General features: G+C 43.2%; 3 protein-coding genes across 5 annotated transcripts in view; 2 read left to right on the forward strand and 1 right to left on the reverse strand.

Moving 5' to 3' along the window:
* Positions 1-3,363, reverse strand: part of suco (SUN domain containing ossification factor) — a 41,664-nt gene extending 38,301 nt beyond the window's left edge. For 2 of the 3 annotated variants that reach the window (XM_070960323.1, XM_070960322.1), the window contains exon 1: positions 3,087-3,357. In XM_070960323.1, the coding sequence (XP_070816424.1) occupies positions 3,087-3,139 (53 nt within the window). In that variant the 5' untranslated portion in view covers positions 3,140-3,357. Of the gene's footprint in view, positions 1-3,086 lie in introns of all 3 variants that reach the window. The other variant, XM_070960324.1, reaches the window with a different exon arrangement.
* A 1,019-nt stretch (positions 3,364-4,382) lies between these two features.
* tmed5 (transmembrane p24 trafficking protein 5) lies at positions 4,383-9,487 on the forward strand. The gene is made up of 4 exons (XM_070961866.1): positions 4,383-4,729; positions 5,384-5,481; positions 5,566-5,746; positions 7,038-9,487. Exons 1-4 carry the CDS (start codon positions 4,541-4,543, stop codon positions 7,254-7,256), a joined length of 687 nt encoding a protein of 228 aa, XP_070817967.1. The 5' UTR covers positions 4,383-4,540; the 3' UTR covers positions 7,257-9,487.
* Positions 9,488-10,434: 947 nt separating this feature from the next.
* Positions 10,435-12,924, forward strand: pigc (phosphatidylinositol glycan anchor biosynthesis, class C). Its single transcript, XM_070961117.1, has 3 exons — positions 10,435-10,522; positions 10,785-11,016; positions 11,127-12,924. The coding sequence occupies exons 2-3, from the start codon at positions 10,789-10,791 to the stop codon at positions 11,781-11,783; spliced, it is 885 nt and encodes a 294-aa protein (XP_070817218.1). The 5' UTR covers positions 10,435-10,522; positions 10,785-10,788; the 3' UTR covers positions 11,784-12,924.
* Positions 12,925-13,327: the final 403 nt, after the last annotated feature.

A 13,327-nucleotide genomic window follows, 5' to 3' on the forward strand; every position in this document is an offset into this window, starting at 1 on the left:
CAAAGGCATTTCATTACATAAAACATGAATCAACAGCACAAGCATTCAATTATACAATAATCAGGTGAGCCAGCAGATGCAACAGCACCGGGTGGACAACTTTATTTTACCTGCACATGCTCAGAGAATCATTATGATTAGCTAGTTTTGTAATGCTATGGATGACTGCAGAGTGTCTGCACAGTAATAGAGTATAAAATCCCCAGTTGGTCAACTGACTGCAGAAGTATCTCTTGAGTGCTAATCACATTACGTAATAACAATAATCTTCATATGGCTGTGAAACTAATAAGCCTATGACACAGGGACAGAATGAGACGATAACAAAAACAAGAAACTATTTCTCTTGTACGCGCTCCTGTACGAACGCTGTGGTCACAACCAATTGTTTATTTTGCCTCTCGGGTAGTTTATGGAATATAATTAGCAATAAGATGCCAGGTGTTTGAGAGAAAGTCCAACAACGAGCTCTATCAGTTCATAACCTGCAATGAGAGTTGGGCTTCAACAGAGAGCTGACACGCCACACTCAGCCGACAACTCGGCACTAAAGTTAAAATCTAAATGGGGAGAAATTATGTGCATGATAAACTATCATTACCGACAACCAACCTGGCTGGAAATGGGCACCCTCGTGCAAACGCTCTCAAGTTAACATGCAAATTTTCTCTCAGTGATGCTGATGTCAACAGCCTGAGCTAGCACACTGTACACACAGTAAGATCGCTGTTGTTGACTGAGTGAAGGGGCTGCGTGACCCACACAGAATACATTCTGCTGTGCTTTACTGAGCACTGCAGCATAGACATCTGCCACTGAGCAGACACAGCAGTCTAAATGTAACATACAGAGGACAAGACTTCACATAAGAGCCAAAACATGGCATCTGAGCAGGAAATATCAACATTAATCCTGATCATTTCAGGCAACACAGGGTTTTAAAAAAAACAGGTGAAAACATGATGACAGAATGATTCCCCCCCCCGCCAACATTTGCCACCAGCCTCCTCATAGAGAGCCCCTTTCTGCTTAAAATTAAGGCTGCCTTGGAAACCTTTGGATTACTGCAAGAGCTGCATTCCCCATTTCACTGTTCCCAGTGGGATGTGTGAGAGTTGGCATGGAGGAGTGAGAGGCCGACAGCAGCTCACTAAGGAGCGTTCGCATTAGTAATGAAGTCTTTGCTAGTGGTTGCATGGTCATTAGTTTGTGGGAAAGTGAAATAGTGCACTCAGGATTTAAGCAAGCAAGTGTACACCTCAGTCTGTATCCCTGTTTCGGTCGCCTTCAGGAGGCAGAGCGCAGCACCCTGTTTTGCCTAGTTGATGTGTTTTCATGTTCTCATGTTTCCTTCTTCCTTGTTTGCCTGCTATTAAGACAAAAAAGCACAGAAACGCTTATCTGGGCAACACCTGAAACATTCTGAAATAATCTAATCTGTGAGAATGTGATCATTCTTCAGAAAAACAAAAAAGGTACAAGGGTTACAAACAGAGACGAAATGTGGATTTATCATGAGTGAGATAGGATATTTTCTTTTCAGTCTGACCAAATACACAGACTTATTCTAGACCAGTCTCTTTATCTCTTTGGCAAAGCAAGAGTACTAGAAGGTTCTTCACCAGATTGTGTACTGGAGACAATTTTACTTATTGATGAGGGCATTACATAAGGCTTATCCTTGTTATGATCAATAAAGCATGAGCTCAAATCTGACATCACATCAAATCTGTTTCTGATACTAGGAGGAAACACAGTGAAGGGAAAAACATTACTCGTTTTAGACTATAATGATCACAAACCTCAAGTATGAATGAAATGTTTATGATTATTATACTGTGTGTTATCACTACAGAACCACTGTCGGCTCTGTACTGGCAACATGAGCATCAGGGTCTCATTTGATGTAAACATTATAATCGATGATTACCAATAACCTACCCAAAGCGTGTTGAATGTATTTTTTAACCAATTATTATAGTGAGATGTCTCCCAAAGAAGAAAATAATCAAAATAAATGAGCAGGACAGTGGAGAAAGAAACGACAGCTTGCAGGCGACACACCAAATGATTTGCAGCTCCTGAGTCACCAATCTGGATAAAGGTGGCACGTTAGCTGGCCTGATAATCCCATTTCACAAACCGTGCGTAATGTTACCTGCTCCGTGAGTTGTGTTAATCTCAGATATCAGACGCATTTACTTCAGAGGGGAACTAAACACACCATGCTTTATAGTGCAGCTTGCACACACTGTTGAACACAATAACAGATCTGTAACATCGCTATGAGTATAACGATGTTTAAGTAATAGTTTTACACTGCGTTTCCAATTTAATACAGAAACTTCAGAGTTTTGCAGTGGATCTTATGTACTGTGGTGTGCATTCACACATATTGGTTCATGGAGAGTTCATTTTGACCACTACTTATTATGTTTTAGTGATTTCTTATTTTGGTTAGCATTGCCAACCTTTTTCACAAATGCAGAGAAAAGTTTGATTTTCTTTATTTCATTTGATTTTTGGTACTTTCGACATTGATAAGAGATACAATGGTTAGTAGGAGCCCTACTTCACAAGGAGAGAAAATTATAATTGAACTAACATTAATCTTGAAGAGAAAAAATTGACAGCTTGTCAGTGTCACTTTCTGTATGGCCAAGATTAACGTAACCAGCCAACCAGACGTTTGCCATCATAGTCCATAGTTTAGGTTAGCTAGCTATGCTGCTATTCAACAGCTGGCTAGCTAACCAGCTATCTCACTAAAACCATAGTAACAACGAACTTTATCAACCATTTAAGTCTGCTAATAACAAAACCATGGCCATGCTCTTCTCTTGGTTTTCAGGTCAATTAAACATCACAAACACACCGTGAGGTTACGTTAACTAACAGTTAGCTGATAACGTTAGCTGTGTAGGTGGACTCATGACTGAACACTGATGAATATTATGCGGCAAAAGACATCAAGCAAAGCAACGTGGCTGACAGGATAATTATCATTAACCGAGGTCCGCCTATTGTTACCACTGTTATTTATTTAACATGTCATTAATGATGTGAATAGAAGGGGCTAAGCTTACCAGCACAGGAGAGCTACAATGAGGCACACCAACAAAACGCGCAGCCTCTTCATTATCTTCCCGCGGGGACCAACATCCTCGCTCTTTGGGTTTTTTTCTAATCTCACACGGCTACACAATACACCGAAGGCAAGATTTTTGTTGGCTTAGAGCCTGTGTAAATTACAAATGAACAAACGACTGTCTTCTGTGTCCAAAACCTACACTGGAGGCGTGCTAATTTTCATTGTGCGGACTGTCCGTCCACTTCTTTTTCAGCTTTACCAATGCTGTTGACGGGTAGCTGACTCTGGGTAAGTTCAACCCATGCTTCATGTCTGACCAATCAAATCCGAGCTCTGGATTTCTTGACCAATCATAGTACACGTGGCAGCACCAAATTGAAAAAAGAAAAACGCCCCCTGGTTTGAGGGTATTTGGCGATGGTGGAGGAGGACGCGTCACCTATTTCTTGATAAGATAATCACAAAAGCACGCAATATTTTAAAGGTATTGCACAATGGTCCGATGTCAAACGTTTCATTATAAATGACTAATGTTAACCGTGTTTTTGTGAAGGCAACCATGTGGAAAGTCAAATTACTTCATGAGATGGGGGTGAATCGTTGTGGGAATGTGAACACTGTGTACTTTTGTCTTCATCGTAAAACGCCTTCTGTAGAATAAAAATATTTCTTGAATAAATTCTGAAAGGATAAACAGTCTTTCCTTAGAAAATCTCAAGGTTTAATGAGGCAACAACAATGATAATAATGATAAGAATTATCTATATCATAAATTCTGTAATTTTCATCTGGTTTCATTTAATATGGCGGAAACGTTTTGCGGTGATACCAGTGGTCATCAAATTAAAGTGTTATTAAACTTCGCTAATTTTAATGTAATAATCTTATAATATCTTTAAATCTGTGGAGTCTGAAGAACCTAAAAATCTTCCCACTCAAAAAAACAAAACACATTTTTATACGTGTATACATTGTCAACTAAGTCTTCCTTCTTTAGATTTGTAACTTGTATTCGTCAAATGTCTTCTGTTTTTCAAATGAAGAATTTAAATTTTGAATACTCTACGGTTCCCTGTTCTCACAGGAACCAAACAACTACATATCCCAGAATGCAATCCGAGAAGAGTCCCAAAACTGTGCCTTTTCTTTTTTTTAATCATATTTAATATAAGTCCAGTGATAAATACGATACAAAAATGATCTACAATAGGGTAACCTAACATAGAATAGAAAATTTATTCGGTATTGTTTGAAGGAATAAATAAAACGTGGAGTTGTTTTAAACCGGCGGGGTCCTGAACTTTCGACAGTCCTCTGAAGAACATTTCAACAGAAGTGAAGTTTGGGCAAACATTATTAGCTAGCGCGCCGCTCGCTCAGCGATACAGTAGCTAGCTACTGTAACACCCTTTGGGCTCTTTTGGGACTTTAACGCGGACAGGCTTGGCTATGGAGGCAGCCCGGGTACTTTTGTGTGTCCTCTCTGTGTTCGCTGCTCTCGTCTCGGAGAGGTTTGCGGTGCTGGCTGCCTTCTCTCAGTCTCTGGACAGCGACTTCACATTCACTCTGCCCCCCGGTCGCAAGGAGTGTTTCTACCAGACCATGAAGAGAGATGCCTCTCTGGAGATTGAATATCAGGTCAGAAATACTCTCATTACTGGGATAATCTTGTATGAAATTGTAACATTAGCTAAGCAAACCCAAACTATCTATCTCTATCCGCAGTGTGCCGAGTCAATATTTACATAAATGTAACGTTAAACTTGTCAAACCTGTTGGTTTTCCCTTACATTGTTACTGTCCACGTTTTCTGCATGTTATGGTTCTCATTTACGGATGATGTCCATGTAAATCATAAATAAAGCATACTGATAAATTGCTGTGTAAATCAAATTATCTATCGTGCAAGGTTGGCAGCGGGTAATGTCACGTTATGCATATTGTTGGGGACCTACTATGCCGGGTCAGTGCATCTCTAGTTGTCTAGAAGTTGGGCGAAATCAAGGAGTGTGGTATTTGTTATTGCCTATGGGAGACACTACAAACATGTACTATGTCTGTTGTAGTGTCTACCATGGAGGACAATGTGTCCAGGCTTATCACTTGCAGTGCAGAGTGAGGGAGACCTTGAGAGGAAAACGAACTCTTCTCATATTTACTGCATGAAATAAATTAATACGGACAGTAAGGTCTGCTACACTCTCTGGAGAAAATATCTACAAGAACAAATTTGCAGTGTTGCTTCAATATTTTCTCTGCCCCTTTTCATTTCTCATGTGTGACCATCCACAGGTATTAGATGGTGCAGGTCTTGATGTGGACTTCTTCATCTCCTCTCCTTCTGGCCAAGTGCTGTTCAGTGACTACCGCAAGTCCGATGGAGTGCACACGTAAGTTACATACATGATCTGGAGGACATACCTCGCTGACAGAGTCCCACATTTACGCTCTTACCGTCTCTGCTTTTCCTCCAGTGTCGAAACTGAGGACGGAGACTACATGTTCTGCTTCGACAACACGTTCAGCTCCGTCTCTGAGAAGATCATCTTCTTTGAGTTGATCCTGGACAACATGGATACAGATGAAGACCCAGACGACTGGAAGGAGTATGTCCACGGAACAGACATATTGGACATGAAATTGGAAGACCTTATGGTGAGTGTGGCGCCAGTCTGAGATAGCCAAAAGATGAACATTGCATGCAACACATTCCGGAGTTTTAGTTTGTGTGGGAACTTTTGAGTTGTGAGAAGTGAGAAGCTAAAATGTATTGAAAAAGTGCTTGTTTAATTTACAAAGTGTGTTTCAGACTTTGTCCCTCTCTTGTCTCCATTGAGATAATTGTCACTGTGCCACCTGTGCTCACAGGATGACATGGGGGGTGCAAAGTGACCCAGCGGGCTGCCAATAATGTAGCATGTGATCCACCACATGAAGGGTTTTTCCACGGTGGGGTGGGTGGTGGCACAGAGCCATGCAGTCGAGCCATGCTGGCATGGTGTGTTTTCCACAGCTAGCAGGGTCAAATAATTTACCTTGATGACATGATGGAGGTGTCCTAGTCACAAAATACAGTGAGAATCTGTTACCTCCACCCCTTTTCATTTCACTGTGGCTCCGTCTGTTTGTACTATTCCTCCCTGTAATAAGACAAAATGATCTGCTCACCAGCGAGAGCAGAAGATGTCTTTATCTGGTTGATTAGACCTATTTTTACTGAAGAAAGTTCCACTAATTTTGTGACAAACACATTTAATTTCCTATAACTTTTTCACAATGAAAACATCCTGCTGATTCACCACTGGAAAGCCTTGAATGTGAAGGCGAAAGAGCAGCAGTGACTTAATATGGCTCCTATTTGGCAATCAGTCAACTGTAAAATAGGGGTGATATGTGTGTGTATGTAGAAGCTACAAAAGTACTGAGAGTTAAATATAGAAAGGCTGTAAAAATCTGAGCTTTTTCTCCAGCACACACAAATTTAGCCTTTAAGGACACACCTCAGGGATTAATCATCCGGGTCTGTGGAAAAACCCTAATACAGTCACAAGGAGGGTGTCACAAGAACAGACAATGTCATGAACTCTCACCTATTGGCTGAAGGCAGCCAATTGTTTCAGCTTGCACCACAGTGGCCTGCACCACCCCTTCAAAAGAAACCGCCTTAATTTGTGCGAGGGGTCACATAGGCCTCACTATGACAGGAAATGCATCTTCCAGCTGTGTAGGAAGTTGTCCTCTAATGGAAGAAGGAACACACTTGATTGAGCTGCTTTGTTTACTACTTCAAAACTGCCCCTAGAGATCTAAATCTGATTCTTACCCCTCTACTTTGTAAGTCTGTGCACATAGTTCAGTGTCAAAAGGATCAATGCAGCTGAAAGTTCCTTTAACTGTTGCTTTGTTAGATTCAGTCAGTCTGACCTGTGTGTCTCGGCTCCCTCAGGACACCATCAACAACGTGAAGAGTCGCCTCGGGAAAAGCGTGCAGATCCAGACGGTGCTGCGGGCGTTCGAGGCTCGCGACAGAAACCTGCAGGAAAGTAACTATGACAGGGTGAACTTTTGGTCCGTAGTGAACCTCATCGTTATGATGTTGGTATCGGCGGTTCAGGTCTACCTCGTCCGCTCGCTGTTTGAAGATAAAAGGAAAATTCGTACATAACACCACCCCAAATGGACGAAGAGAACGGATTTGTCCACAGATCCCTTCAGGAGTTTTTCACCAGATCTCCTGGGTTGTGACTTTTAACACATGGTGTCATCTACACACATACATATGCACACACACATATGCAAACAGACAGACATTTTGACATTCTTCCTAACAAGTCACCACTGTTTTTCCTCCGGTCTTCAGTCCACTGGAGCTTGTGGGACATTGGGAGTCCCCTGTTTGGAACAGGAACGTACAACTGACAGCCTCTCTACTTTGCAAGCTCGATCTCTTTGCAACAGAAAAAGAAGATCTTTGTTTCTCTTTAAAACTTGTATGTTGTTTTATAGTCCTCCCTAGCTGCTGTAAACCTTCACAGAAAGTGGCATAAAAAGCACGTTTATGACTATTTTCTAACTGAGCCTAAAGTTGCCAGGCCAGCTGCCCGTTGCAAAAAAAAAAGTCAACTTTTCTTTGGACGTGTTTTTAATTGAGCTAAACAAGGTGAAGAAATGATCCGGTGTCTGAAGAATTTCTCTCTGCCAAACAGGATTGGGAGGTGCAACCAGTCTCTCAGAGGTCCTTGCCCTCGAAAGTCTTCCCCTCCTTTGTGTTACTAAAATGCCTTAGTGGTTTGTATTTAGCTGCCAGCCTTTTGCCAGCTCATGAGGCCTTTGAATATTTCTCCCCTCGCCTTGGACTTCTATGTTATTTATAGAAATTCAGTCACACTTTTCTCTCTCATGCCAATACTGAAAAGTTTGGTGTTTTGGAAACGGGCCGTCTCCAGATAATGGCTGCTACCCGACTCTCCTCTGCTATGACTTGTGGGCTTGTAACCTAAATGTCAGCCAGCTCTGCCTCACGGCTGCTGCTGCTGGCTGGCGGGCGGGTGAGTATCTGCTTACAGCCACCTACTGTGTGAAGACGTTGAGCCCATCTGTCTCTGTGGTGACAGAAGTCTATTCCTGTCATACCGAAACCTGGAAGGTCATTACCGCTACTACGTGGGTGCAAGCTCAGTTTAATATGCACGAGCCATTCACTGCCTCAGATGTCAGCAGGCTTCTCAGATGCTTCTATCTGTGTATTTTGTTTGACATTCATGCTTTATTAGCCGTCATTTCAGTCTAACATCTGACCATTGCACTGCCTCTGATGCCACAGAACAACATGTGTTTCGTCTACATCTTCTGACAGCATCATTTAACATTAAGGGCCCCAAAGTATCTTTTTAGGATCATCGGGGCCCACCAGAAACGGGTCCACAGCGTGTCCTGATACGTGAGTGAAGGAGTACTGCTCAGGAGGTTTTAGACTCACTGGTTGCTTGTATAGTATTAAGACGCTACCGTGGCTCATGATTATGGTTGCCAAGAGAACTGCTTTTATTGTTATTACCGAGCTCCACAGACGAATCGTGGGCACTCACGACCTCAGCAGGAAGCTCCAGGTTGTTTGAATTTGCCCTCTGCTGCAAGATAAAGATCATTCAGTCAGATCATGCCTTCAGTATTGAACAGCCTTGTGTTGGAAGATGCAGTATTCAGATAAAATGATACAGGTTTGCCATACAGTGTGTTTGTTTGCATTGTGGGTCCCTGCAGTGCAAACAGCCATCGACTCAGTTTACGTGCTTCCTGTCATCTTTTTTTCCTCTGTCTACCTGATGTCCCTTTGTATACAAGGTTTAATTAAAGTACTGTATGTTGACATTCTGTCTTGTCAGTCATGGATTAGTAATATGAAGTTGCAGTTAAAACCGGTTAGATATATTTTAAAGTATTTCAAAGTTCTATGAAAATAAAACATTGCATATGTTTTAGGGGTATTTCTAAGTTACTGAATAGGAGATTGTTAAAGGCAGAGTATGTAGGATTTTCCTATAAGACAACAAAAATAATCCCTCCCATTCATCACTTATGACCCACTAGAAGTGTGTGACGGAGACCCTGCCCCCTGCCTGTATTTTCTTTCTTTGCTGTCTTCTGGGCGTCCACCTTTAGACAGCGTGTAAAGGGGGTGTATGGCCCCCAGCCAATAACAGCGCAGGGCTGTGATGTGTTTACAGACTGCAACTGACAAATCCTATTCATTCTGACCTTAAAGTTTCTGAGTCAGGAGCCTCACCATCTCTGATGGCGCAGTGGGGGAAGACAGAATGTGACGTTATAAGATATTTATTCAACTAATGTCCTGTAGTTGTAAATGTGTATAAATAAAATGATCCTAATTTTCTGACCTCTGTGTTCTGTTGTGTTCCTACTGCAAATACCTGTTTTGTTTTTTCGGAAACAACCCTTTACTCTGTATGGATACAGAGTATAAACAGCTACGCAGATACCTGTGGGAAAGCGAGGACTTCTTCAACCTGACTTCTGTGACTAAATCACAGAGCTGCTGGGCTACGCCTTCCTCTGGATCTGATGTTGCACTGATCTGATGATTAAACACTCGCTTAGTGCAGGACTTGAGACTCCTGTTAAGCACAGCGGATGCAGTCTAGGAAAACTGAAAAGACAGGAAGTGGCATTGGTCATCACCATCCCTCACCCTCACAGTATCACACTTTCACTCATGACACCTACTGGCCTATAGGACGCGATGTGGATGATCCAGTCCTTCTCAAAACACTGTCTTTGTTAAGACATGGTCCCACCTGCAACCAGAGTCGAAGAGGTTATACATAAGAGACACATAAGCATAAGCCAACAAAAAGGCTACCACTGTATGTGCACTGGTGAAGCTATCAAGCCACTTTAAATGTCAGTGTAAATGCAGGATTTCAAATCAGAATTTACCATGATGGGTGATGTTTGTGGTTCCTTTGACAGCGTGGCAGAGCTGACGGGTTTACTGGCTGCCTGAGCTGTCACACAGAAGACAAAGGTCTGTGGTCTGTGCACTGGAACGCTACTATTGGACAGAATACACGTGAGTTTATTGGTGAATATTGCAGTCAACATAGACAACCTTTAGCATCATGGGTATAATTAAATAAAGATTAAGTCACCTTTTTGCAGGCATATTGGAGTGTGCATTGGCTGCACTTGTATTGTCAACAGAGAAAGGGGCATATATGTTCAACACAGATACCTTGACAAGGGAAAAAAGAGAAGGATGAAATTACTCGCATGAATGACAGTTGATAACGTGCCTTTGTAAGACTCCAACAACAGGGGGCGCTGTGAGCTCTGATAACATGCTTTACTTCCGGGACGAGGACCCTATGAGATTGTAGCACTGCTGCCGACCTAAAAAAAATCCCATCCCAGGTAGGTGGAAAAACCTCTGAGGATTTTTATGTAGATTATCCGATACGTTGTCAATATGTTCATGTTCATAGACACACTTGTATTCGTGGTTTTCCAGATTTTAGATTCGCGGCAAAGCCGGAAAGACCGGTAGTTTTATGCTAGCAGCCTGTAAAGTTAAGCTAGCTAAATGTCAAATGTTGAGTTCCACCCCGTACTTTGAACAGTAGCTGTGTAAAAGTCTTGCTCACAAATGTGTGTGTGTGTGTGTGTGTGTGTTGAGGGTGATGGGGCCAGACAGTACTCCGGGTCCAGCCGTGCCCTGGCGGAAGGTGCTGTGGGAGCGCCAGCCGTACCCTGATAACTATGTGGACCAGCGGTTCCTGGAGGAATTACGGAGGAATGAGGGCATCCGGCAGTACCGCTACTGGGCTGTGGTAAAAGAAGCAGGCTTTGTGGGACAGCAGCTGTCCTGTGTGGCCATTTTTATTACCCTCTGGCTGTACATGGAGCAGGTAAATCTGTAGAAAATCCGCGGCCCTTGCGGAGCACACTGTGTTATTGCTGTACTGAACAGTGTGTGCATTAAAAACATAATTAATCCACTTCTCTGCTTTCATCGCAGGGTCTTCTGTCCCCGGAGAGGCTGTTGTGGACCAGCCTTGTCTGCGCCCTGATAGGTTATGGACTTCATCAAGCTTTGACGTCTCAAGTGGAATCAGGCTGTGAGCTCCGGACCCGTATGGCTGACTTACAGAGTGCCACTATTTTTCTTTCCTTCACTTTTGGCTTTTCGCCAGTTCTAAAGACACTAACAGAGTCTGTGAGTACCGACACAGTATACGCTATGTCTGCTATGATGCTGCTTGCCCACCTGGTGTCATTCCCTTATGCTCACCCCTCACCCCCTGGCAGCCTCTCTCTAAACGCAGCCCTGTTTGCCTCAGTGTGTCTCGCCTCGAGGTTACCTGGCGCTCTGCACACCTTCGCCATGCTCAGCTGTGCCCTGCTGGTGTTTGCCCTGTGGCCCTGCCTGCTGCAGAGGCTGAGGGAGAACGCACCCAGCCAGTTTACTGGGTTGTGTGTGGGAGTGTGTATCGGGGGGGTGGGTGGTCTGGGGTCCCAGTGGCCAGGAGGAGCCGTGCTCTTAGCCCTGGCCTTAGGGAGCGTAACTTTGCTCTGCCCGCTGCTGCTAGTCAGGCTGCAGAGGCACAAGGACAACATCCATGGACCCTGGGATGAGGCTGAGATTCGCGAGGACCTCAGTCACTTCCTTCACTAATGGACAGAGCGAAGAGGAGCAAATGGTGCTCCTGACTTCAGTTACATTTAAAGTGTAAGCCAACTGTTAATTTTATACAAATGAATTTACTGTCTGTCTGTAGTATTGTATTGGTGCTGTACAACTAAACTGACAAATGTTTATTCTTTTATCATTAGTCCACATCTGTTTGGACAGCCATGACAACTTCTTATTCTCTTGCAGATAATATGGAGATGTTTTTAATGTTCAAGCTGCTATTGTCTGAGACGTGTTGACCTCAGACTTTGTATGAAAGGTATCAAGCAATGTGCAATGCTGCCTTACACTACTGGACACATTTGACGCTATGCACCAATTTGAAATCAAAGATTGCTCTTTACTAATCTGTGGGAGATGTTCCATGTTTAGTGGTTGTGTTCAGTATGTCTTTGATGTTGAGTATGAATGGGTGGCTGCATAGTGTTTAACACAGTAGCTTATAAATTATGTTAAAATGAAACATTAGAAGTACAAATTCCAGATTTTAAAGGGTTTTGCAATAAATAAAAAACTTTCTTCAGTGTAAGTTATTAATAAAATAATTTTTACCTGGACTTAAGTGGCTGTAAAACAATATATAAGTTTTTATCTCTATTTTAGACCACTACATTTGTGACTGAGAAGGTGAATTTTTGCAGAATACTGAGTTTTCAAATTGAGGGCCAGTCTGCTCGTTAACGATGATAATAATGAGCTATGATTAGATTTTTACGAACCTGACAGCTCCTTTCTAATAATGCAGCACTGCACAGGTCAACCAGGGAGAAGTCCAGTAACACGCTCTTGCTGATCATATAGGACAGAAAACTGCTGTCTCACTGCCCTGTCCGCCATGTTGCTTTCCCGACCACACCCCAACCCGTGACGTCAGACTGGCGGGTCGGTTGATGAAAAACACCTGTTGTGATTTTCAAGCCGCTTTAAAACGTTCAGCCAATAGAGAGCACTAGAGCTGCAGTTTTCTGCCCGGTCAAATGCATCCATTTAACATGAAAACCGTGCTTAAACTCGGCCTTTTGTTCAGCATTTAGCGTGAGGAAGAGCGGCATTGTTGCAGCTCATGTTTATATTCCTTCTTTTTGTTTGTTTTTATTTCAACGAAGTAAAGTCCAGCTAACGTTACATCTTCCTGTCTTCCTTCTGGTTGAAACCGCAACAAAGTAAAACCTCACCAGAGCTGCTGCTATTGTTTCCGGACCCATTGTGTGCCCAGCTTTCCAAGAAATTCATGCTGGGAGCGCATGTGTGCGCGCACGGCACGAATGGCCGCATCCACCAGCCGCGTGATGGACGCTAGGTGTCATACCTTCACTTCTCTCCCTCCCGGCTCGGTAGGAAATGTGGCGGTGGGCTTCGCCTTTGGTTTTGAGTGCTGTGGTGGCGCCATTGAGCAGCAGATGAAGCAAGACTTTTGGCAGAGTTCAGTCGAGGCGTTTGTGAGCGTGCGGTCTCCCTCCTCCTCCTCAGAGAACCACACTTCCATAACCAATGAGAGCGCGTCGTAGTAACGGTAACGTCACAGA

Source organism: Chaetodon trifascialis, chromosome 4 (genome assembly GCF_039877785.1).
Source record: "Chaetodon trifascialis isolate fChaTrf1 chromosome 4, fChaTrf1.hap1, whole genome shotgun sequence".
Lineage (NCBI taxonomy): Eukaryota > Metazoa > Chordata > Actinopteri > Chaetodontiformes > Chaetodontidae > Chaetodon > Chaetodon trifascialis.